General features: G+C 42.3%; 1 protein-coding gene across 1 annotated transcript in view; it reads left to right on the top strand.

Annotated features, from left to right (window-relative positions):
• The window catches only part of LOC124712203 (odorant receptor Or2-like), a 50,139-nt gene that overhangs the window by 15,435 nt on the left and 10,834 nt on the right, over positions 1–23,870 (top strand). Inside the window, exons 3-4 of the mRNA XM_047242499.1 lie at positions 16,252–16,353; positions 19,753–19,908. Coding sequence (XP_047098455.1) covers positions 16,252–16,353; positions 19,753–19,908 — 258 coding nt within the window. The remainder of the gene's footprint in view (positions 1–16,251; positions 16,354–19,752; positions 19,909–23,870) is intronic.

A 23,870-nucleotide genomic window follows, 5' to 3' on the forward strand; every position in this document is an offset into this window, starting at 1 on the left:
GAAGGAACAACGAAAGAACTTCAACGAATGTCATGTGACGTCCGCAACGACCAAACACAACGATGAACAACGAACAAAATGCAAAAAGAAAAGAAAAAGAAAAAAGCTGATTGGTTACGTGCTTTCCTGCCACGCAGCGGACCCGGGTTCTATTTCCGGCCGGGTTGGAGATCTTCTCTGCTCGTGGAATGAATGTCATATTGTCCCCATCATCACTGAGCCGCAAGTCGCCCCGTATGGCGTCACCTGAAATTAAACTTGCACCCGGGGTCCGAGCTTCCCCAGACGGTGGCCTCTTGGGCAACAATGTCACACAATCACTGCATTTTCAGAAGGATGGAATGAAGAATTGTCGTACTGAAGGCACAGGTACACAGCAGATTGTTACAGGTGAACAAATAGATAAACATGCTCGAACAGTAGGTGCCAGTATGATTCAGCGGGTTTTGATAACAGCAGACTGGTGACATTTTTATTTCATGTCAAGACGGCCAGTTTGAGTCCAAAGCGACACAAGCGGCTGAGTCTGAGGTAACTCAGCTAAAAACATCACCCAGTAGGTCCCTTAACAAAATCTACAGTAGTACTTTAACAAGTTACATGTTGTAAATTACTGTACATTCCATATTGTTGCCCTTTCATTCTTTTACCTAACAATCACTCTTCCAGTTACGAACACAGCCAGTGCACGATATATTTAAACTGATAATAGATTGACCACATGAAGTTCACAGAAAAATGGTAACATGAATAAAATTTTATACTCATAAGGTTTTTCACATTTACACTACGCAGTGTTTTACTGTACGTTTCTGTTCGTTGTTACAACGATGAAGATTTGCGATAGACCCTCTTTTTTATGCTAAACGGAACTTCTCTATAAGCGCTCCTTTCTCAGGGCTTGGATTCATTCCTGTATCTTAGAATACAAACCTCTAGTATGTTCTAGAAACGGTTATGGTTCTAACTAACATTTACAATGATTTTCTGTTTTCCAGTAAGGAACAATTTAAACAAAACGGCGTATTTGAAGTTTATAAAAAAGTAAGGATAATATCAGTAACACAGATTGTTCCAAACAATCACGAAACACAACTTTCGAAATTTTCAAATTTGCCACGTTCATAAGATAGTAAATATTTAGGTATTTCTACAACGTGGCCGTATTTAAGTGAAGTTAAGTATTTTTCTGAAACACAGAAATTTTCTATTAGGTTAATAAATAAATTTCGTGAACAATTACGTAAAAAATACTTCAAAAATATCAGATATACGTGGCACTTTTTGTAACTCATGTACAATTGGATCTGTAGGATAACGTTTTTCGTAGCACAACATTATCTCACATAAATAAAAAAATTTATTATTAGCTTATGGACAAATTTGGAACGAGGGAAGATTTCGCAGATGCAGCAGTGCACAACGCACCACTGAGAAACATGAATCTCATACTTGTTAGTTGAAAATCAGGATAAACATTACTGGAAAGAAGGTACTGTCGGAAATTTCGGTAAACGAAGGAGGTTGCGGTAGTTCTTCGTTTGCTATAACTCATACCAGTTGAAGGAGGAGATCAACCTATCGTCCTTACATTGAAAGGAAATATTGCTTTCGTGTCAGCAGTGATTTTCGAATATTTTCAAACACTCTCGGATTAGCTTGTAAATCTTGACTGTACATCTCAGTGATCAAGTTCTTCAATCAACCCAAAGGATTGATGACAGGTGACTTTAAGGCCATAGCACAAGTTCTGTTTGACCTAACCGCCTTGAACCGTCTTGTGTCAACAGCAAAATAGGCCTGTGTCCCATCATGCATATAGCACAGTCTATAACGTCACACAAAGTAATCTACGACACGGGCGACGTTTTAGCCCTGTTAATGGGGACTCAATCGTAAAGTTTAAATTTCAATTCGACTGGTACAGGACAATATTTTATGCTGAAGTTAATGGTGGCTTGTAATCACAATTTCGGAGTTATTTCGCAGAAGGAATGAGATTTAGAAATGTATTTCCGTTATAGAGTTACAGAGGAATTACGGTCCCTGCCAAAGAAGGACGGATTGCGTACCTCAGCGATACAGACTGCTGTGCCATGGCTGTAACCACAAAGGAGAGTATCTGTATAGAGATCAAACTTATCCGTAGTTGCTGAAGAGGGGTAGCAGCCCTTTCAGTAGTTGCAGGGAGAATAGTCCCGATGATTGACTGCTCTCACCGTGCAACGTTAGCCAACATGGCTTTGCTGTGCTGGTATTCCGAACAGTTGAAAGAAAGGGGAAACAACTACCGTTATTTTTTTCCCATGGTCTCGAATTCTGCTGCATGCCTTAATGATGACGACGTCCTCTTTGGTAATATACTACTGAAGTAAAATAGTACCCCATCCAGACCTCCGAAAGATTTTGGAGCCAGATTTTAACCTGTAAGACATTTCCAGCGGCAAGTTTGGACTATGACCATAATTTGTTAATTTTGAATAGTGGATTAAAACTGCCGAAATTGCAAAAAAGATAGAAATTAAGGAAATGGGATTCGGCAGGTTGAAAGAATCCTGAGGTAAAAGTTGACTCAAGCACAAAAACTGATTCAAGAAGGGGAAAGAAAAACTGTTGAAGATGAATAGATAATAGTGAATGTGGCCGAAGATCAAATAATTAAAGAGACAATGCCTAATATAAATCCTTAGCTATCAGAAGAGATATCGAATTAAAATGCTGAAAGGAGAAAATATAAGAATTCAGCAAATGAAACAGGCCAAAGGGAATATACACGGCTTTAAAATGAGACTCATAGAATGTATAAAATGGATAAGTAGGAATGTTACCTGGACAACTGCAAGGCTATATGAACATGTGTAACTAGATTAAAAGAACAGTTGTTACCTTTAGGAAAGGTAAAGAGATCTTTGGAGAAATGAGAAGCAGCTGAATGGACATGAGCTCAGACAGTTAGCCTCAACTAAGCAAAGAAGGGAAACTTGTATGTTGGAAGGAATGCATAGAGAGTCTATGAAAGGGAATCAGATTTGAGGACAATATTATGGATAGAGAGGAGGAAGCGGGTGAAGAGGTAATAACAGATACGATACTGCGATAAAAAGGAGTAAACTACATTCCACAAAATTATCGAGATCCTTTGGAGACTAATGGCGAAAAAAAGTAATCCATGTTATGGGCAAGAGAAATGAGACCGGTGAAATACCCTCAGACATCAGGAACTATATAATAACTGCACTACACTTATGTGGAATTTAGAAGGAAGCAGGAATAAAATAGAGCGACCGAAAAATTATTTACAACTTGCAGAGAACGCAGTTATAAGAGTCACAGGAGGAAGTTGTACAGAAGGATGTGAGATGTTATTCAGTCTGAGCATTCGGTGAAGGAGAAGTTTGGAAAAGGAATTAAACGTCAGGGAGAAGAAATAAAAGCTTAGCGGTTTTCCAATGACATTGCTATTGAGTCAGAGACGGTTAAGGAGATGGAACAGCAGGTGAACGGAATGGATAAGTCCTTCAAAAAGAGATTATAAGATGAACATCAGTAAAATAACTGATCATGGCCAAAGTAGAGTACATATAAATAAAAGCGCTTCTGAAAAAGAGGAATTTGTTCACATCAAGTATAAATTTAAGTTCTAGGAAGTATTTTCTAATGGTATTGTCTAGATTGTAGCCATATGGAATTTAAACTTAAGAACGAAGAAATTGAACGTTTGCAGATGTGCTGTTGTTACAGAAGAATGCTGAAGTGGGTGCATCGAATGACAACTGAGATACTAAATCGAACTCAGGTAAAAGGAAATGTGTGGCACAACTTATCTAAAATAAGGGATAGATTGATAGGGGAGTTCACGAGGGATCAAGAAATTGTCCACTGGGTATTGGAAGGAAGTGATGGACGAAAATTGTAGAAGGAAATAAAGGCTTGAATACACTAAGCCGATTCAAATGGATGTAGGTGCGGCACTTATATGGGGATAAAGAGTCTTGAACAGGATAGACTAGCATGGGTAGCTGCATCAAACAAATCTTCGGGCTAAGGACCACAAAAACAACCATGAAGAAAACAATACTATTTAGCATTTATTTTGAAAGAAAAAAAACTTCCACCACCATTAGAGATAGATTTATGTATTTTAATGGGTGTTACCAAGAACCCGAGGAAAGGTAACGTATGTCTGATGGAGAGGAGACGAAGCAATGGCGAGATGGGAGGAGGAGGGTGGATGGGGTGGAAATGATATGTCGCTTTGTGGGGGGGGGGGGGGGGGGGCAGTAATGTTCTCCAGCAATCTTAGCACATGAGATCACTTCCATCACTTTCCAGAACGGATCCCTTTTAAGTGGTGGGGGGAATCTTCTAACGTGGCTTCCGACGTACTCGTATCCCACCAAAAGCGTGAACCATCATCTACTTGAGTCTTTAGCCGAAACTACCGTTCAACATGCTCTTAACGGTGGATTCCTGACGTGATGTTAATCTCTGTGCAGTGAAATTGTGAGCCATAAAAGTGTAGATGTGAAGCTAGACGGAAGGTAGACTCGAGTTCGACGTACTGTCGTCGAGGGCAGTATTATAGACGGAGCACAAGCTCGGAGTGGGAACTATAGAAAAGAAAATCTACCGTCCCCTTTCAAAGGAACGATCCCAGGACTCGTGCTAAGTGATTTATGGAAATCGTCCAAAGCCTAAATATGGCTGGCTGGCCGAGGATTTGACCCGCGGTCTTCGCGAACACGAACCTAGTGTTTTACCACTGCAACACCTTGTTTTGTGATATGGGGAACAGTGACTCCTGTACCCATTATTGAATACGTGTATCTTTATTGTTATGTCCTGCCAGATCGCTATCTGTCACTGCGCTGGTGAATAGTTTGAGGGCAGGGGCCTGTGTATCCAACACTCTAGACACAGCAGCACGTGAAGTGCCCAGTACCAAATCCACATCTGCGTTAGAGTATCTTAAGTATTGGCTAGTAAGGTTCTGATTCTAGAATTTTACAACTACAATATACTTACGTTTATGATGTAGGGAAATATAAGTACTATCCGTTTTATGCCACTAAAATTTATTTACATCAACATTTATCACCAAATAGTATTGGAGATTTTCAGCTGTCCACGAAGAAATAAAAGAGATGATTATTTAACAACAAAAATCAGTCGAACAACTACAGAATCAACAGAATCTGGCGTACATATTTTACCTCAGGATAATTAATACGATTTTATGTATCTAAAAAGGACACACACAAAGACATGAATTCCACATCTTATCACCCATCCCCACCCCCGCTCCCACCCCTACCGACCACCTTTCTCATCTTTTACGATCCCCATGACCCAACAATCAACGCAGTCGCGAGGTGAGGTCCAGTGCACAGTAAGCTATGTTTAGTGAAATACAAAATTGTGACTTGCAGTTGATGTAAAACGTATATTACATCTCTTTGTTGTTTACGTGGGAGCCAAGAGACACACATAAGGAACAGTAGACCTAACAGAAAGTGATTGTAAATTGTCTAAACAGTTAGATAACCTTAATATACTTCCAGGAAATACTTAATATCTCACAACAAAATGTTTTTAGTTTGACTTATCTCTTACATTTCTTTGCAGATTCCCGGAGATTGCCAATACCATTAAGTAAAACAAGTCTGAAAACATTCAAGTTGCTTAATGCATAATATTTATTACTATCTATACGGAAAAAATGATATACATTATAGTATTAGAAGTCTAGATGCATCCAGCAAAGAGGAACCGTAAATTTACGACCAAATGTAATGAACCATCGTAGTCAACAAGCTGATACGTTCCTAATTAACGAATAAACAACTGTTAACATATCTGATAAGTATTAAAATGTCGTGATATGATCAACGTGATCATGACACAAATTTCTGTAGGTCACAGAGACAAAACATTTCAGTAATTTTCGCTTGTTATTAAAAACTGAAAATCATAAGGTGATGGACGTATCCTGTACTATGCAACATACTGGTTTACTATTCAATCCACAATTAGTCTATGGGCACCACAACTAATTTATTAATAATTCGACAATCTTTCTTCACAGGCACTACGTCGGTATTCTCTCCTCTGCCAGGAAGATGAGAGGGGAAGGATCAGAAGCTGGCTGCAAGGTTCCGAACAGAGAGTTGGTTGAGAAGAAAGCTACCTACTGATTTTCAATATGTGGTCCATCAACCACCGGCAAACATGGGCACCTTATATCTGTGTAGACAGCTATATTCCTCAATCCGTCCTATGGTGTGTGGCGAAGACTGCTTTGTCATTTCCCCCTTTTCCCCCTTATCCTGTTTCAGTCGCGGATGGCTGGCCGGATGAACGATTGTTGGTAACCCTTCCAGTGGGATCGTATCTCTCTAATTCTATCACCATGGTCTTCTTGCGTCATACACGTTGGAGGAAGCAGGTTATTGTGTGACTCTTCTCTGGAAACCAACAGTAAACAACACCGTGATACAGAGCGCCACTCTTACAGCGTCTGCATTGGAGTTAGCTTAGCATCTCCTAGCGCTTTCGCGCTTAATAAATGTAACGAGACGTGCTGCTCTTGGTTGATCTTTTGTATTTCTTTTATCAATCCTATCTGGAACGGATAGCAATCTGAAAACAATGTCGAGTGTTTTGCGAACTACGTCCTTTGCTGATGTACTACATTTCCTCAGATTTTCCAATGAATCTCACTCTGACATATGCCACACAAAAAATTAATTTTGAGCGGTCGTTCCACTTCAAATCTCTTCGTGCACATACTCCTATATATTTACACCATGTGATCAAAAGTATCCGGACACCTGGATGAAAATGAGTTACAAGTTCGTGGGGTCCTCCATCGGCAATACTGGAATTCAGTATGACGTTGGCCCCCTCTTAGCCTTGATGTCAGCTTCCACTCTTGCAGGCATACGTCCAATCAGGTGCTGGAAGGTTTCTTGGGGAATGGCAGCCCATTCCTCACGGAGTGCTGCATTGAAGAGGGGTATCGATGTCAGTCGGTGAGGCCTGGCATGAAGTCGACGTTCCAAAACATCCCAAAGGTGTTCTATATGATTCTCAGGTCAGGACTCTGTGCAGGCTAGTCCATTACGGGGATGTTATTGTCGGGTAACCACTCCGCCACAGGCCCTGCATTATGAACAGGTGCTCGATCGCGTCGAAACAGTTTGAAGAAAGAAGGTGCATAAAACATGAATTTAGGCCTTTGTAATGATAGTGCCAAGCAAAACAGCAATGGGTGCAAGCCCCCTCCATGTAAAACAGACCACACCATAACACCACCGCCTCTGAATTTTACCGTTGGCGTTGCTTACGCTGGCAGATGACGTTCACCGGACATTCGCCATACCAACACCCTGACATCGGATCGCCACGTTGTGTACCGTGATTCTTCACTCCACATAACGTTTTTCCACTGTTCAATCGTCCTATGTTTACGCTCCTTACACCAAGCGAAGAGTCGTCTGGCATTTAACGGCGTGATGTGTGGCTTATGAGCAGCCGTTCGACCGTAAAATCCAAGTTTTCTCACCTCTCGCCTAACTATCATAGTATTTGCAGTGGATTCTGATGCAGTTTAGAATTCTTGTGTGATAGTCTGGATAGATGTCCGCCTATTACACATTACGGCCCTCTTCAACTGTCGACAATCTCCGTCAGTTAACAACGAGGTCGGCCTGTACGCTTTTGTGCTGTACGTGTCCCTTCACGTTCCACTGCATTATCACATCGGAAAAAGTGGACCTAGGGATGTTTAAGAGTGTAGAAATATCGCGTACAGACGTACGACACAAGAGACACCCATCACCTGACCACGTTCGAAGTCCGTGAGTTCCATGGAGCGCCCATTCTGCTCTCTCATGATGTCTAATTACTACTGAAGTCGCTGATATGGAGTACCTGGCCTTAGGTAGGAGCACAATGCACCTAATGTGAAAAACGTATGTTTTTGGGGTGTCCGGATATTTTTGGTCACATAGTGTATTTGGAAATAACTTCTTCCAGTGATTTTTCCGTAGTAGTGTAATCATACAACAATGCGCCTTTCCATCCACTTACGGCCAACATGTTTCCAGTCGTTTATGCTGAGGATCAGCTAGCACTCCCAGTAACAAGGCTTGATCCACTGTAGTTCTTCCTCTATTTCGCTACAGTTTTCTAGCAATGCGATTTGTCTGTGCACAACAGTACCATCCGCGAAAAGCCTCAAGTTCCGATGTCATGTACTACGTCATTTGTATATATGGTGAAAAGTAATGGTCCTATAACACTCGCTTAGGTCTGAAGACTTCTCTCCGTTGATAATGACGTGCTGTACTCTGTTTGCTAGAAACTCTTCAATCCAACCATACTGTCGGTCCGATATTCAGTAGGGCCGTATTTTGTTAATTAGGTGGTAGTGTGAAACCTTACTGAAAGCCTTTCGGATCTCAAGCAACACGACAACGTCTACCGATTTCTAGGTCTCGTGGACGAACAGAACAGCTAGGTTTCACAAATCGTTGTTTTCGGAACCGATGTTGATTCCCATAGAAAAGATATTCGCTCTCTAGAAGTCACAGTACGCGAGCATAAAACATGTTCCAAAAAATCTAGAAACTCTTCAGTACAACCATTCTGTTAGTCTCATATTCCGTACGCTCGCATTTTGTTCTTTCGGTCCTAGGACGGAAGTTTATGGAATGCCTCCCCGAGGCCAAGGAACACTGCAGCCAGCTGGACGCCTATATCTAGTGCTTTCTGCATATTGTAGACGAACAGAAGTCAAAAATTGTGAGCATAAAACACGCTCCGAAATTCTACAACACACCGTCGCCAGAAATACAGACATACAGTTTTATGCATTCGTTCGACTACCATTTTCGAAAACTGTAATCACCTGTGCTTTTTTGAATCATTAGGGACAATTCGTTCCTCCAGAGAGCTACGGTACGCTGCTGCCAGAAGCAGGGCAATTTCTTTGGCTTAATCTACGAAGAATCGAATCGACCTCGACAAGTCACTGAGGTTTATTCTATCGAGCGATTTCATTTGCTTTCCTATCCCACGATCGCTTTTTTTTATATCTGTTATTTTGGAGTTCTTGAGACGATTTAAATGAGGAACTACAGTGCGATTATCGTCTGTGAAATAGATTTGGAAAAACACGTTTAGCATTCCAGCCCTTTCTGTGTTATGCTTCTTTTCAAAGCCATTACAGTTACAGTGTGTCTGGACATATATTATGTCATCCATCCGTTTGCTGATTTAACATAAGACTAAAACTTCTTGGGAATTTCTGTCAAATCGGTAGAAAAAATTCTACTTTCGATTTCGTTGAGCACTTCACGCATGACGCATCTTATGCTAATTTTGACTTCGTTTAGTTTTTGTTTCTGTGTGAGGCTCTGGCTATTTTGAATTTTGTAGTGTAACTGTGTTTGCTTTCGTAGCAACTTTCTAACACGATTGTCTAGCGGCGTTTGGGTTTTTCCGTCCCTGACGACTTCGCTCGGCACCTACAAGTGCAACGTGTATTGTACAATGTTCTTGAGCTTTATTCATGGATGCTCATCACTGTCAGTGGCCCACATGAAATTTTCACCTTTCAGGTAAACTGAAGTCAGTTCCTTATCGCTCGGGCTAAACAGAAACATCGTCCTACCTTTCTTTGTATTCCCATTTTTAGCTTTATTCAGTAATGTTCTAACGCCTTTATGTTCATTATACCTCGTATTACAGAATACAAATCATTTTTAACTCATAAACTCACTGTTTTTCTTATGAATATCCCAGAACGACCACACATACTGACTTTACTTGTGGAAGCCGGTACCTTCTCATTCTGGCAGTCTCCATTCCCGTGACAACAGCCGCCGACTGATTTGTCGCTAAATAAAGTTATCTCGGGGAAATTTCTCTGTCACATAATTTAGTGCATGGACTGCAGTTCGGATTCTTGACTTGCATGGTGCCTGTACATGTAAAATCGCCTCAGTTAAAGATGATTTCCTTACTGACTAATGCCCAGAAGTATAGTAAAATTACACATTCAGACTTCCGTTCAGGTATGATTCTATAAAGACATATATTCGTACTTATAAAAATGGATATCCTATTGTTAACTGGAAACATTTCTCAACATCAGATCTAACCCAACATCTCTTAAACATCATCTACAGTCCTCCTAGTAGGACTACGGCATACAACAGTTGACTGTTTATATCTGGTAATACATCGTCCCACATAACATTGGATCAAACCAGTGGACAAGTGCTGGTCCCCAGTTATCTGCCGACCGGAGTGGCCGTGCGTTTCTAGGCGCTACAGTCTGGAACCGAGCGACCGTTACGGTCGCAGGTTCGAATCCTGCCTCGGGCACGGATGTGTGTGATGTCCTTAGGTTAGTTAGGTTTAATTAGTTCTAAGTTCTAGGCGACTGATGACATCAGAAGTTAAGTCGCATAGTGCTCAGAGCCATTTTAACAACTAGGCAAACTTACCTTCTGCAATTTGGAAAAAAAAAAATTAAAGAAATTGAATCTTTTCTATCCGCACACGTCACTATTATGCAAAGACCTGTTCTCTTTGGTAGTTATGAAATACACAATTGTGCGAGGAACCTTTCATGAAGGAAATATCGGTTTGCTAAACTCGATTAAGAGTCACATACAGCATGTAAACAGAATTAAAACTCTGCTACATCAATCCTCGTCGCCGGCCGCTGTGACTGAGCGGTTCTAGGCCCTTCAGTCCGGAACCGCGTTGCTGCTACGGTCGCAGGTTCAAATCCTGCCTCGGGCATGGATGTGTGTGATGTCCTTAGGTTAGGTTTAAGTAGTTCTAAGTCTAGGGAACGGATGACCTCAGATGTTAAGTCCCATAGTGCTTAGGGCCATTTGAATCATATGAATCCTAGTCACAAGTACCACTCTGTTATTCATTCTTTTACCATACCTAAGGAATATTGTTTATCAAAACGACTCGCCAAGTCTGTAATTATAGGAAACATTACCTTGTCTTCTAGAGCAGAAACACGGAGATACACTGAAGAGTGAAGAGCCAAAGAAACTGGTACATCTGCCTAATATCGTATATGCCCCCCCCCCCCCCCCCGAGCACGCAGAAGAGCTGCAACACGACGTGGTATGGACTCGACTAATGTCTGGAGTAGTGCTAGAGGAAACTGAGACCATGAATCCTTCAGGGCTGTCCATAAATCCGTAAGTGTACAAGGGGCTGGAGATCTCATCTGAAGAGTACGTTGCAAAGCATCCCAGAGAGGCTCAATAATGTTAATGTCAGGGAATTCGCTGGCCAGCGGAGGTGTTTGAACTCACATGTGTGTTCCTAGAGCTACTCTGTAACAATTCTGTTCGTGTGGAGTGTCGCATTGTCCTGCTGGTACTGCCCAAGTCGATCGGAAAGCGCAATGGATATGACTGGACGCAGGCGATCAGACATGATGCTTACGTACGTGTCACATGTCAGAGTCGTATCTAGACGTCTCAGGGGTCCCATATTATTCCTTCCTCGCCGCCCCTCTCTCCCACGCCATTGCAGAGCCTCCACCAGTTTGAACAGACCCCTGCTGACGCAGGGTCGATGGATTCATGAGGTTTTCTCCATACCTGTACACATCCATTCACTAGATATAATTTTAAACGAGTCTCATCTGACCAGGCAACATGTTTCCAGGCATCAACAGTCCAATGCCGCTGTTGATGGGCCCAGGCAAGACGTAAAGCTTAGTGTCGTGCATTCATCAGTGCTACGCGAGTGAGACTTCAGTTTCTGACATGTGTGAGATTGAGGTGATCTATATTCTACCACAGTTGCGCAAGGACGCTCTGTGAGTGTTTTAGGAATTTGTGTTGAACCCACGGGCTGCAAGGTATGAAGACACCAGCTCACCATGCGGAGTTGAGAAGAGTGCAAGTAGTACGGACCGTTGTCTAATCAGATAGTGATCTCAAGTCGATTCCACTACTCTCCCTGTAAAAGAAATGTTATCGCTAACAAAAACTAATGTACGGGCTCAGTCGTAACCATATGTTACCAAAAATGAATATCTTATATTTTCGTTATTAAGATTTATTTTTACTTGAAGTATGACTTCATGACATCACAATCATAATTATGTACAGAATGATAAAATATTGGTAGTGGGTGTTTACAACTGTGAAGCGAAATTGCTAACTATTCTAAGGTTCTTTAATAGTAAGATGGTTGAAGGCCATGTCTGGGGGTCGATTAAATAGAAAAAAATTAAATACAATTGTGGCCAGAGATAGCAATTAAGCTAAAATGCACGATGAATGTACCCAAAAATGAATGTGGTTTGTATGGGGTACACAAATATATTTGCAGATATAACTGCACGAGTAAAACAGTTCAGTGACTTCAGAGTATAAAGAACTCTCCAGGGGCCGATCAATCCATTTCGTTAGAACGGATATATCAGGTGTTTTCCTTTTAATTAAGCTCGACAGTCGTGGATATGTTTAACTGCAAATCATGTTTGAATGTACGAAAAAAATAACAGAGATAGAGACGACCACAGTTCTGAGTGTCAACCGAGTATCACTTGCTGGTGTAGTGTGAGCGCGCGTTTTTACCTTTCGTTGGAGGCGGCAGTGGCTGCTGTTGGCGTGAACTGTGAACGTGAGAATCTGTTCTAAATCTCACTCGACTGTTAAACACCATTCTGGTACATATCCTATGTTTTCTGTGAAGCCGAGACTCCTAGCTAAATTGATTGGCATGGTGCAAGGTATGTGGTTGGAATAGCGCATACGTCGCTGCCTTCAAATCGCTCGAAAGCGTTAACTGTCAGTGCTCTGATCAATTCTCTATACCACGAGACTTGGCAGTTCAGCTCCTTAAGAAATGTAACGATCCATTGAACAAGTGTTCACATAATTACTCTCGCAATCGTCTCAGCTCAGACGCACGACGATTTCTTTCAAGAGAAGAGTAAATTTTTCTGACTACATTTTTCCTACGCTTTTTCTTTCTGGCTAATCAGAGCTTTTGTACTTGTTATAACTCCACCTACAAGAGTTTCAGTAGCCTACCTAAGGCACCGTTTCTTTCGTAGAGAAGAGTTTAGCTTTTGCTACGTAATACTGAGAAAAACAGCTTTTTTCCGCGTGGGATATTGCACAAGTGGCTACAGTGAGTCACCAATGTCTTGAGTGGGTTTTTTTCTGGACACCTATCTGACATTTCCAGCAGTGTTCCTGCAGAAAAGCTTTCCGAAAGGTCGTTGCTAAAACCTAGATTTATTGGGTGTTTTCCATAGACAAGGGCGGCTTTCGCTGGCAGCTTGCGCAGTGCCAACTTCGTCACAATGTGTCCAGTGGGTGTCCTGCTTTGAAGGTTTCGGCCAAACATGGGATGGGGCGTTGCCATCGTAAAATTCTATTTTCCTCAGAACTGCATCTCATAGCTTGGGTCTGGGAAATTACTTGCTTGCAATTCCTAGTGTGCGTGTTAGTGGTTTATATTCACGAAATGTCAGCTTCTTTATTCGATTTGCCAGTCAATAAAATTCTACATTTACCTGTAATTATGTGGTGTGCCTCATCAATTTATCCACAATTGCTTCACGAATTCAATGGAAGGTGTGTTATTTTTCTGGCACCTTGCATGCTCTGAAAGCCCATATCGATGATGTTTTGTTGAATGGTCAATAAAATTCTTTTGGGTTTGAGGCTGCATTGTCAACTATAAAATTACTTCGTTTCATCGACTGTTGTAAGAAGCCTTTCTCAGGGTGTACTGCTAACTGCTGAATGAGAACCAGTTTAGTTACTTATATACTATGGAGGAGTGCTATCGTTGGATATGGGGGCGAGGAGGAAAGGTATTAGGTGTTCTTTTATTGTTTCTTTCCATTGAGTGTTGTCATTCGTGGAAATAAAAATAGCCAGTGGGACCAACAACATGAATAGAGAAGACGGTTAGCGACTTCCAGCGTCTTGGCTGCCAACAGTGACAGCTTTGCGGAAGGACAGCTCCCGCAAAGCATCAGGCGCACGGTAGGGCACAGCAGCGGAGGGTATACGGAGTGCTGACGCGCCCTAGCCGATACTAGGCAGTTAGTAAACAACCCTGCGCTGCAGTCGCCGCTCAGTTTCCTATTCGCCGATTTCCGCTAATCGCAAGGAAACTCCAAAGGAAAACGCGTATTTCCGCCAGTGACAACACTCAATGCAAAGAGCAATAAAAGAACACCTAATACACTTCCCCCTCACCCTCATACCTAATGACAGTACTCCTTCATAGTACATAAGTAACAGCAGTTGGTACTACACCCTGAGGAAGGCGTCTTGCAACAGTCATCGAAACGTTGGAATTTTATAGTTGACTGTGACAACGGCTGCGGGAGCCTACGTTTATATTTTGTTGAATGGTTCACACACTCATACTTGTTGATGGCGCAGCACTTAACTCTGCAGCAATTTGCGGAAGGGTTGCACACTTCTGTCGTGTTGAACGATTCTCTTCAGTCGTCGTTGGTCCTGTTCTTTCAGGATCTTTTTCAAACCACAGCGTTGTTAAAGGTTTGATGTTTTATCGTATTCCTGATATTCAGGGTACACCCGTGAAATGGTTGTACAGAAAAATCCCCACTTTATCGCTACCTCAGTGATGCCGTGTCCCATAACTCTTTCACTGACTATAACACCACGTTCAGACTTACTTAAAACCTGATAACGTGTCATTTTGGCAGAGGTAAGCGATCTAACAACTGTGCCAGATACTTGTTATCTTATATAGGCGTTCCTGACTGCAGCGCCGTATTCCGCCTATTTACATATCTGTGCATGCCGACACCAGTTTCTTTGGCGCTTCATTGTATGTTACGTACAATTCTCAGTATAACTGTAGGCTGCCTTCATCCATCGCTTACCTTCTTTCTCAGTGTACCTCAGTGCAATCAGGCCCATTAGCACACCACATCACACACAAGCGAAAGTTCACCTTCACTCTAGAATAGAGCCGGGCGGAATCAGACCAAGATAACCTTTGTTCCGCTACAAACCCGCAAGTCGTGCAAGCAAACTCTGCCCCCTCAATCCTCATTGCCTAAAGCTGCTCTTGCCTCAGAGATCTTAGCAAAGCAAAGTATTATAGTAGACAGCAGTGCATGTATAGAAAATTATTCAGTGGGTGCAGATATAACAGCAAAGATAGCTCGCGAGTAGCAGACACGCAAAACATAATTCACGGAAGCTGGCAAACTATAACACACAACTTTCAAGCTTTGTACTCTGTGACTCTCCATTTCAGTACCTGTCAATGTCATTCTGTAAGTAATTCAGTCTTATATATTTATTTAACACTGTAATTTCATCAGAGGGTTGAAAATTGCCATGATGGGGACTGACAATTCTGCAACTATTCATGTTATTTTTGTTCCAACGATTAGTGACGAATCCTTCTACTAAATACAGTTCTGCAGGACCAGTGACTGCACCTCCCAGTTAAGAAACTCAAGATATCGAAAACAATGTTAGGCTAGTGGTGGTACGAGATGTGTATTTGGTTTTGCTGATAACAAACGTGTTTCTTAACAGGGTGGTATGCTTTTCATGAAAATTTGTATAACAAAATATGAATTTTCTAAAGTTGCAATTTTTCCAAATGAGACAAAAAATTAAGGCCCAACTTCGCGTTTTCTCTTCAGAAACATACATGGCATTATGGAGTACTGCTTCTCAGTACGAGCACCTTTGCATTAACATGTCGCACATCACACAGTTACATCTGCGAAAATGTTTACTCCAGACATTACCTAGCGGTAGTTCCGTCTGTTCTCCTTTCCAATAGCTGTGGATTGTATATCACTGGCGTTTCCAAAGATGTTAGTTATGCTTGCTTAAGGTAGAGATGGTTATGGTTGTTAATCTTACAGGAAATTAATACTCCTTTGCATACTACCACTTACCGACTTTAAGCTCTCCGAAAAATTGAAACGATTACGTATTGTTAGGAATCAACTTTCGGTACGATGATGAGTTCTGTAATAATAGGCCTAAAACCAACTCGGTGAAAACGGTTGTTCCTCAAAAGTGCCCCTTCGCGTCGCTTTGACTCGTTAAATGTACATACTTTCTTACTATCGACTCACCTTTATGACTGCACATGCAATTGAATTTCGTGGATACGGCAGCTTTCTAGAGTGAAAAAATATTTTTTCTGATGTGAAATTCCCGTGTTTTCTTTTTACAGGGCTCAGACATCACTGGAGTTATCAGATGCATCTCTTTTCTTCCGATACCGGGAGGTCAGGTTTACCTTTATTGTTGGGCTGCTCATCATGTAACAGAACAGGTGAGAACTATTTCAATTTGATTTCGCCGTATTACACCGACGGAAAAAAATTGCAACACCAAAAAGGAGTCGTGTGACATAAACGAATGCTGATAGGCGTGTTTCTACATCCGAAAGATGTGTATTCAGATTTCGTGGCAGTTGCATAACAGTACCACTATAAGGATGCGGATCAGGTTTGCTTTAAATACACGCTGTATTGGTCGTGAGAGTTGGTAGTAAGAAAACCCTTGAGACACCACAGATGCCATTATCGACACCTCACGAGGTTTCAATGAGGTCGTGTAATAGGACTGCGCGTAGCTGACTGTTCCTTCTGCGATACTGCAGTAAGACTTGCCAGGAATGTAGTAACTGTAAATGAATGCCGATACGGGCCGTCACGAGAATGTACAATCACAAGAAGATCGGGATCCAGGCGGCCACATGGCACTACCGAGATGGAAGACCACCGCGTTGGGCGTATGGCTCTGGTATAGTACGGCATCTGCAGCTGTGGTTTGAGAGCAGCTGGCACCAAAGTGGCACAACGAACTGTTACTAATAGGTTAGTTCAAAAACATCTCGCAGCCAGACGCTCTGTAGCGTGCATTCCACTGACCCCAAACCATTGTCATTTGCGACTTCAGCGCATTGGAGGACAGGGTCGAGGTCAGTTGTGTTTCCTGATGAAAGCTGGTTCTTCCTTGGTGCCATTGGTTAGAAGGAGGCAGTTGAGGTCCTGCAACCAACCTGTTTTTCCGTGCCAGACATAGTGAACCTACACGTGGCCTGTGGGCGCAATTTCGTATGACACAGACTTCAAATTTGTTAGTCTATCTCGGGATTAGACCGTTTCTGCTGCCATTCATGAACAGCATTCAAGGGAGTGTTTTCCCAACATGTTAGCGCTCGCCCACACACCGCTATTGTAACCCAACATGTTCTATTGAGTGACGACATGCTGCCTTGACCTGCTCGATAACCAGATCTCTCTCCAATCGAGCACATCTCCAGCAGCATCCAGAAACAACATTAACCATTCCTGTATTGACCGACAAAGTGCATCAGGAAAGCAAACCCATCGCGCAAACTGATTTCCGGCACCAGTACAACATAATACATGTACATTTGCATGTTTGCATTCGACATTCTGGTGGCTACACCGATTATTGATATATCAGCATACCACCCACATTTGCAATGGCTTATCTCACGCTTGCATTAACCTGCGATCTGTCAACCTTAATCACTTAAGTATGTAACCTAGAAAAAATGTACATTGTGATTCGGTTATGACGTTACAAACGTTCATGGATGAATGACAAGGATAAATGTATCAGTTTGAGGTAGAAGATCTTGGTTCGGAAGCGGTCGAGTTAAAAATTAGAAATTAAAATCGTTCGATACCTCTGACAGTGGAATACATGTCCCGGTACTGTAGTTGCCAAGATTATATAGTATGCAGCTTTCAGAGGTGGTTGTAAGGACAAAAAAATAAATAAATACCTGCTCTAACACGCGTATTTTAAGAGATATGGGTACTTCTTCACTAGAAGAGATTTGTTTCACAGTAATGAATCTGACCACGTGCTGATACGTCTTAAAGTATGTATTGCAGAGCCCCATATTTACTGGTACAAATTACCTCTTCCAGAAATATGAAAACCAAAGCGTTTGTAGTAGTAGAGAAAGGTTTCACGGTATCGAAGATGAACAAGTGCTCGTAGCTCTTGAAGTATGCATTTTAGAGTCCACGTTTACTACGCGGTTTTTTTCTAATTTTGAACCACAGTGCTACCTCTGAAAGTTGCCTACCCTACTATCTTAGCAACAGTGTACCAGTACATCCATTTCTCTGTCTTTGTTAATAGAACGATTTTCGTTCCTAACTTTCGACTCGGTCGTCTTCGGATCATGGTCACTTACCTCAAATTTATACTTTTACCCTTCACCACCACCAGTTTGTAACATCGTAAGGGAATCACCTGTATGCACTAGATGATATCGAATGGTTTGAAAGTGACGAATTTCGTTAATTTTTATTTTCTACATGTGACTAAATGGATAAATCCGATAACTCCCCCACTAGCACAAGAAAGTCGTATTTAAGGAAATCACAGCTCGAGTGGTGTGAGTACGATAATACAGTAAAATATATTGCTTGCTAAAATCTTCTCATGATTCCATGCAACAGTTATTTACAATTACATTACCCGAGGAATAGTATATTACAACCGATTGGGTTTACAATATTGCTAACGAGCAATACTTGCCCAGATCGAAAGCTTATATTGTTTAAATGGATGCTTGGCATACCGGCGTTGACACAAGGTTAAACTCCGTTACGTGACAAGAACGAAGCATGAGTGTACTAAGTTACTGCCGGTCTGCACTAATGTATGTACTCACAACAAGCCCGACATTTGCTTGAGCCTACCACACTTGTGACACGTTTAACCATCGTGTGCAGCTCCAAGCATTAATCTCGGTTCATGAGAAACATTCACAACCAACTTTTTGTACAATTCGCCACTTTACAAAAATTCGTTACACTCAGATCTATCCGAAGTGCAGCAGGGCTCACTGTTTTCAATCCCCGGCATTGGTCCCATCAGGCGGCGTGCACAGTGGTATCAATAGACAAGAGGCCACCACTTCACAGCTCCTCAGACGCCATCAGCGAAAGACAACCGGAGCCGCCCATGGCAGCAGCAGCCGACTGACTAGAGGCCAGTCACAACAACAACAGTACTTAACTCCCGCAACTCCTTCTCGCGAGCGCCGTCCGCACGCGTCTCCTCTTTCGCGCCACAACCCCGACATCTCGCGGCTAGTTTCTCAACTCATCCTCTCCAAACCCTCACAAAGATCTTGCCGAAGGAAAGCGTCGTCTTTCATTGAGCGCCACGGGTCAATTTCCTTTTTGTAAAATATAGGGCACCCCTTTGATGAAGGTGTGACATCACGCAACCAAGTACGAGTGAAGAGTGAAAGAGGTGATACTGTGTTTTACTCGAAAAAGACTCTCCAAAAGACATTTATTGCTTAACAAAAAACAGATACAAATAGTGAGCTCTACTACACAAAATCTACCTCGCTATATGGGTATGGCTATTGGGACTTACTCCCCTGTTAGAGAATAACACTTGTTAGCTCCAGAACAGACTCAGTTCAGTACATAGCGCCGTCCATTGTCCGATGATGGCGATGTATTCACGACTCAAATCATAAAGCGCCAGTAAGTACATCCCCCCCTTTCTAAGAGCCCTGACTTACCGGTGTTTCTAGATTTTTGTCAGCAAGGTGGGTTGGATATTTTAATGACCATCTGTAGGAAAGGAAACAGATTCTAAAGCAGGAGAAATAAGATGGGAACCGTGACTACAATTGTGAGCACTGTGATTTCGGTGTCAACAGGCAGCGGCAGTTTCGAGTGCGGCGTACAGCTGCTCGTGGGTGGACGCAAGTGAGGACTTCAAGCGTGTTTTGAGGATCCTCATCAGTCGCGTCCAGAAGCCACTGATCCTCACTGCCGGACATCTGTACCCGATCAACAGGGAAGCCTTTCTTTCGGTCAGTACGTAATCATGCTACTACTGCATTATACAAATGCCTTTTGTAATAATGCACTACATTAACGACAGTTTCTCTTTATTTGGTTGTTATTACTAGGCAAAAGCATAATGCCTCATACAGTCAGCTGACCTAGACCTCAATGCAAATTAAAAGTTATCGGTATGTATAGATAACTATGAATATTGTACGAAAAGATCAGATTACAAAGCCTGAAAGAAAGAGAACCGCGCACAATACATGGGTGGATGTCAGTGTAATGGTTCAAATGGCTCTGAGCTCTATGGGACTTAACATCTGAGGTCATCAGTCCCCTAGAACTTAGAACTACTTAAACCTAACTAACCTAAGGACATCACACACATCCATGGCCGAGGCAGGATTCGAACCTGCGACCGTAGGGGCCGCGCTGTTCCATACTGAAGCGCCTAGAACCGCTCGGCCACTCCAGCCAGCTGTCAGTGTAACTTCGAACACGTACAATTATTGGCAGATATGAAAACGATTAGAGTTGCAACCTCTGTGGCAAGCAGAACAATCACCAGAGTGTTTAGTGAAGTTCCCAGGCCTGGCAGGGAACAACGGAAGAAAAGCAGTGAGGAGGGGTAGTGAATCGTGCTTCAGCACTTGCTGTGCCTCTCCGAAACATTTCAATAATAGGATCTCTCCCTAGGTTAACGACATAATTATATGCCTATGGCGGCCATCCAGAGTAGCGCAAAACCCCAATTCATAGCTGAACACAACACAATGTCATCCATCAGCATTCCATGCCCCATAGTGTTGGCACCACTCCAAATGCAGCTGTTCGTGTTGTGGTGTTAATGGCAGCCTACGCATTGGGCGGTAATCCCCAGAATGTTGAAGGGAGACTCTTAATTGTTCTCGGATGAAAGCTGCAGATGTAAAGCAGTTACGATTTTCTTGGTGCACAATATGCTCCTTCTGGAGGTCATAATTGGTCGACTGGAACTTTGACGGTTAGTATCCCTACCCTTCATTATTACATCCGAATGCTCAAAATATATGGACATTACACGATTCGACCAGCTGCCGAAATAGAAAACAACAATGAGAACTTCTCAAACTCCATCAGGTGCTAATCTGTCTTACACCTCTTCACAGTGATCACTCCAAAAATGATGCCGTCTCCAGAGTGAAATTTTCACTTTGCAGCGGAGTGTGCACTAATACGAAACTTCGTGGCAGTTAAAAACTCTGTGTCGGACCAAGACTCGAACGCGGGACCTTTACGTTTCGGGGGTAAGTGCTGTAGCGATTGATGTTTCCATGCACTAATCACGGCCCGTCCTCACGGCTTTACTTCCGTAGTTTCTTACAAGGTCTGGGTGCTTTGCTAAACACGAGCAGTACTGTGAATCTTCAGGTTTTGGCGGCGCAAAGACTGTTCCATTAAGTTCCAGGTGTGCAGCCGCAATAATTCTCCTTCTTCTTCTAATATTTCGGCTGTATAGCGTTCGGCCATCTTCAGAGTGAGCCGCAAGATTGCCGCTCCAGTGCTCACTTCGTCCCTTTATACTAGTGTACCGCGCAACTGCGCATGCGGCCACAGATGCAAATGAGCCAGAGACGTTGGTCGGCGGCAGAGACGTGCACAATGCGTGAGTTACGTTTATGACTCGGCAGTCGATCTGTGTTGGTATGTCGATATATCATTGTGAGCTGTACTGTGACGACGTCTTTGTGAGTTTATTACAGCAAGTGCCGGATTCCTGGATTTATCAAGGTTGAAACCACAATCTCTATTAATTAATTCGTCGTCAAGCGAATTTCAATTGCCTCCTTCACTATCGAGTCCCAAAAAGATGATACAGTCGCCAAAAGTTCGACGTTGTCATACAACATATTGTGACCAATGTCAAACAGTGCTCTGCCACTGTCGACTTTTTGGCTTGTAAAAGTCGTGTGAACGTCCTGTGTTCTGTATATCTTTCTTGGACAGTACGAAATTTTTGTCCACTGTAAAAAAGGCCACATTCACATGGAATTTTGTAAACTCCAGATTTTCGGAGCAGCAAATCATCATTGATGGAGCCCACGACTGCAGCTGTCTTGAGTGGAGAACGAAAAAACACCTTTACATAGCGTCTGCTGAGAATCCCTCCTACTTCTGATGAGAGGCTACCCACATATGGCAGGAAGGCCATCGATTTAAAGGTTTCTTCTTCTTCTTCTGCTTCCTTTGTGGCCTCTTTCGGTTTCATTTTCAGCGCCTTCTGTATTTGCTGTGGGGAGTACCCATTGTCTTCAAACACTCTTTGTAAGTGGGAAAGTTCATCTTGCAGACTGCTTTAGTCAGTGATAATATGCGCTCTATGGGTCAAAGTCCGAAGAACACTCATCTTCTGGGCAGGATAGTGGCAGGTATTTGCACGTAAATACAAATCCGTGTGCGTCGCCTTCTGATACACTTCATGTCCCAAAGTGCCAGCCTCTCTGCGCCGAACCTCGTTATTCTCACAGCTGTTGCATATCATTACCTTTGTCTTTTAAGTGTTCACTCATTGGACTGTTCATTCCATTCAACAGATTATATAAATCTTCGTCACATTAACTGAGGACAGCAATGTAATCAGCGAATCTTATCATTGACATCCCTTCACCCTGGGTTCAAATCCTATTTTTGAACCTTTATTTTACTTCCATCGTTGTTTCTTCGATTTCTAGTCTGAGCAGTAGGAGCGAAAGGGTACATACTACCTTGCCTTCTAATCATATTGTCCCCTCTTGGTTCTAGTATAAATTTTATATTACCCATCTTCCCCTATAGCTTACTCCATTTTATCTCAGAATTTCGAACAACTTGCATCACTCTACACTATCTAACGCTTTTTCTTCATCGACCGATGCTATCAGCATATTTTTATTTTTCTTCAACCTTGCTTCCATTACCAGAAGCAACGTGAGAACTGCCTCTGGTACCATCGAATATCCTAGAATCGCACTGATCGTCGTCTAACTGTTCTTCACTATCGTTTTCCATTCTTCTGCGTATTATTCTTGTCAGGAGTTTGGATGCTTGAGCTGTTAACCTGATTGTGCCATGGCTTTCAAACCTATCTGGCCTTGTTATCTTTCAATTGTGTGGCTGATATTTTTACGAAAGTCTCATGGTACATCGTCAGTCTCATCGGTTCTTCCTGAATAGTCGTTTGCTTGCCACTTCCTTCAATGATTTTAGTAATTCTAGTGGAATCTGCCTTATTTGATCTAAAGACATCCAGAGCTCTTTTAAATTCTGGCAGTAATATTTGATCTCTAACTTGTCGTGAGACAAGTTCTCCTCTGGTAGATGCCTTAGGTGTACTCTTTCCTCCTATTTCCTTTATTGTCTGCGTTTAATAGTGGAATTCACATAGCACTTTTAATATTACCACACCTGTTTTTGGTTTCACCGAAATATGTTTTGGCCTTTCTATGCGATGGATCAGTCCTCCTGACGATCAGTTCTTTTTCAATTTCCTCACATACTTCCTGCAGCCATTTCACCATGGCTACCCTGCAGTCCTAAAAGATTTGTATTCCTGTATTTCTAGCGTTTCCTCTACATTTTTTTACTTAACTTCATTCGTCGACCGAATGCAATAGTTCATGAGTTATCCAAGGTTTCCTCAGAGCTACCTTCCTTGTACCTTTTTTGCCTGTCCGACATCTGAGATTGCTCTTTTCAGAATTGTGCACACCTCTTCAACTAAGATACCAACTCTGGTTTTCCTTACCGCATCCTTATCGAACTTCAAACACGTCTCGTCATTCCTATGTATTTCAGTATCCCACTTTCTTCCACACTGACTCTTTCTGACGATTCTCTTAAACTTCAATCTATTGTTCATCATTAGTAAATTGTGATATGAGTATATATCTGTACCTGGGTAGGCTTTATAACCCAATATCTGATTTCGGAATCTGTGTTTGACCATACAGTAATTCAGCTAGAGCCC

The sequence above is a fragment of the Schistocerca piceifrons genome, chromosome 8 (assembly GCF_021461385.2).
Source record: "Schistocerca piceifrons isolate TAMUIC-IGC-003096 chromosome 8, iqSchPice1.1, whole genome shotgun sequence".
Classification (NCBI taxonomy): Eukaryota; Metazoa; Arthropoda; class Insecta; order Orthoptera; family Acrididae; genus Schistocerca; species Schistocerca piceifrons.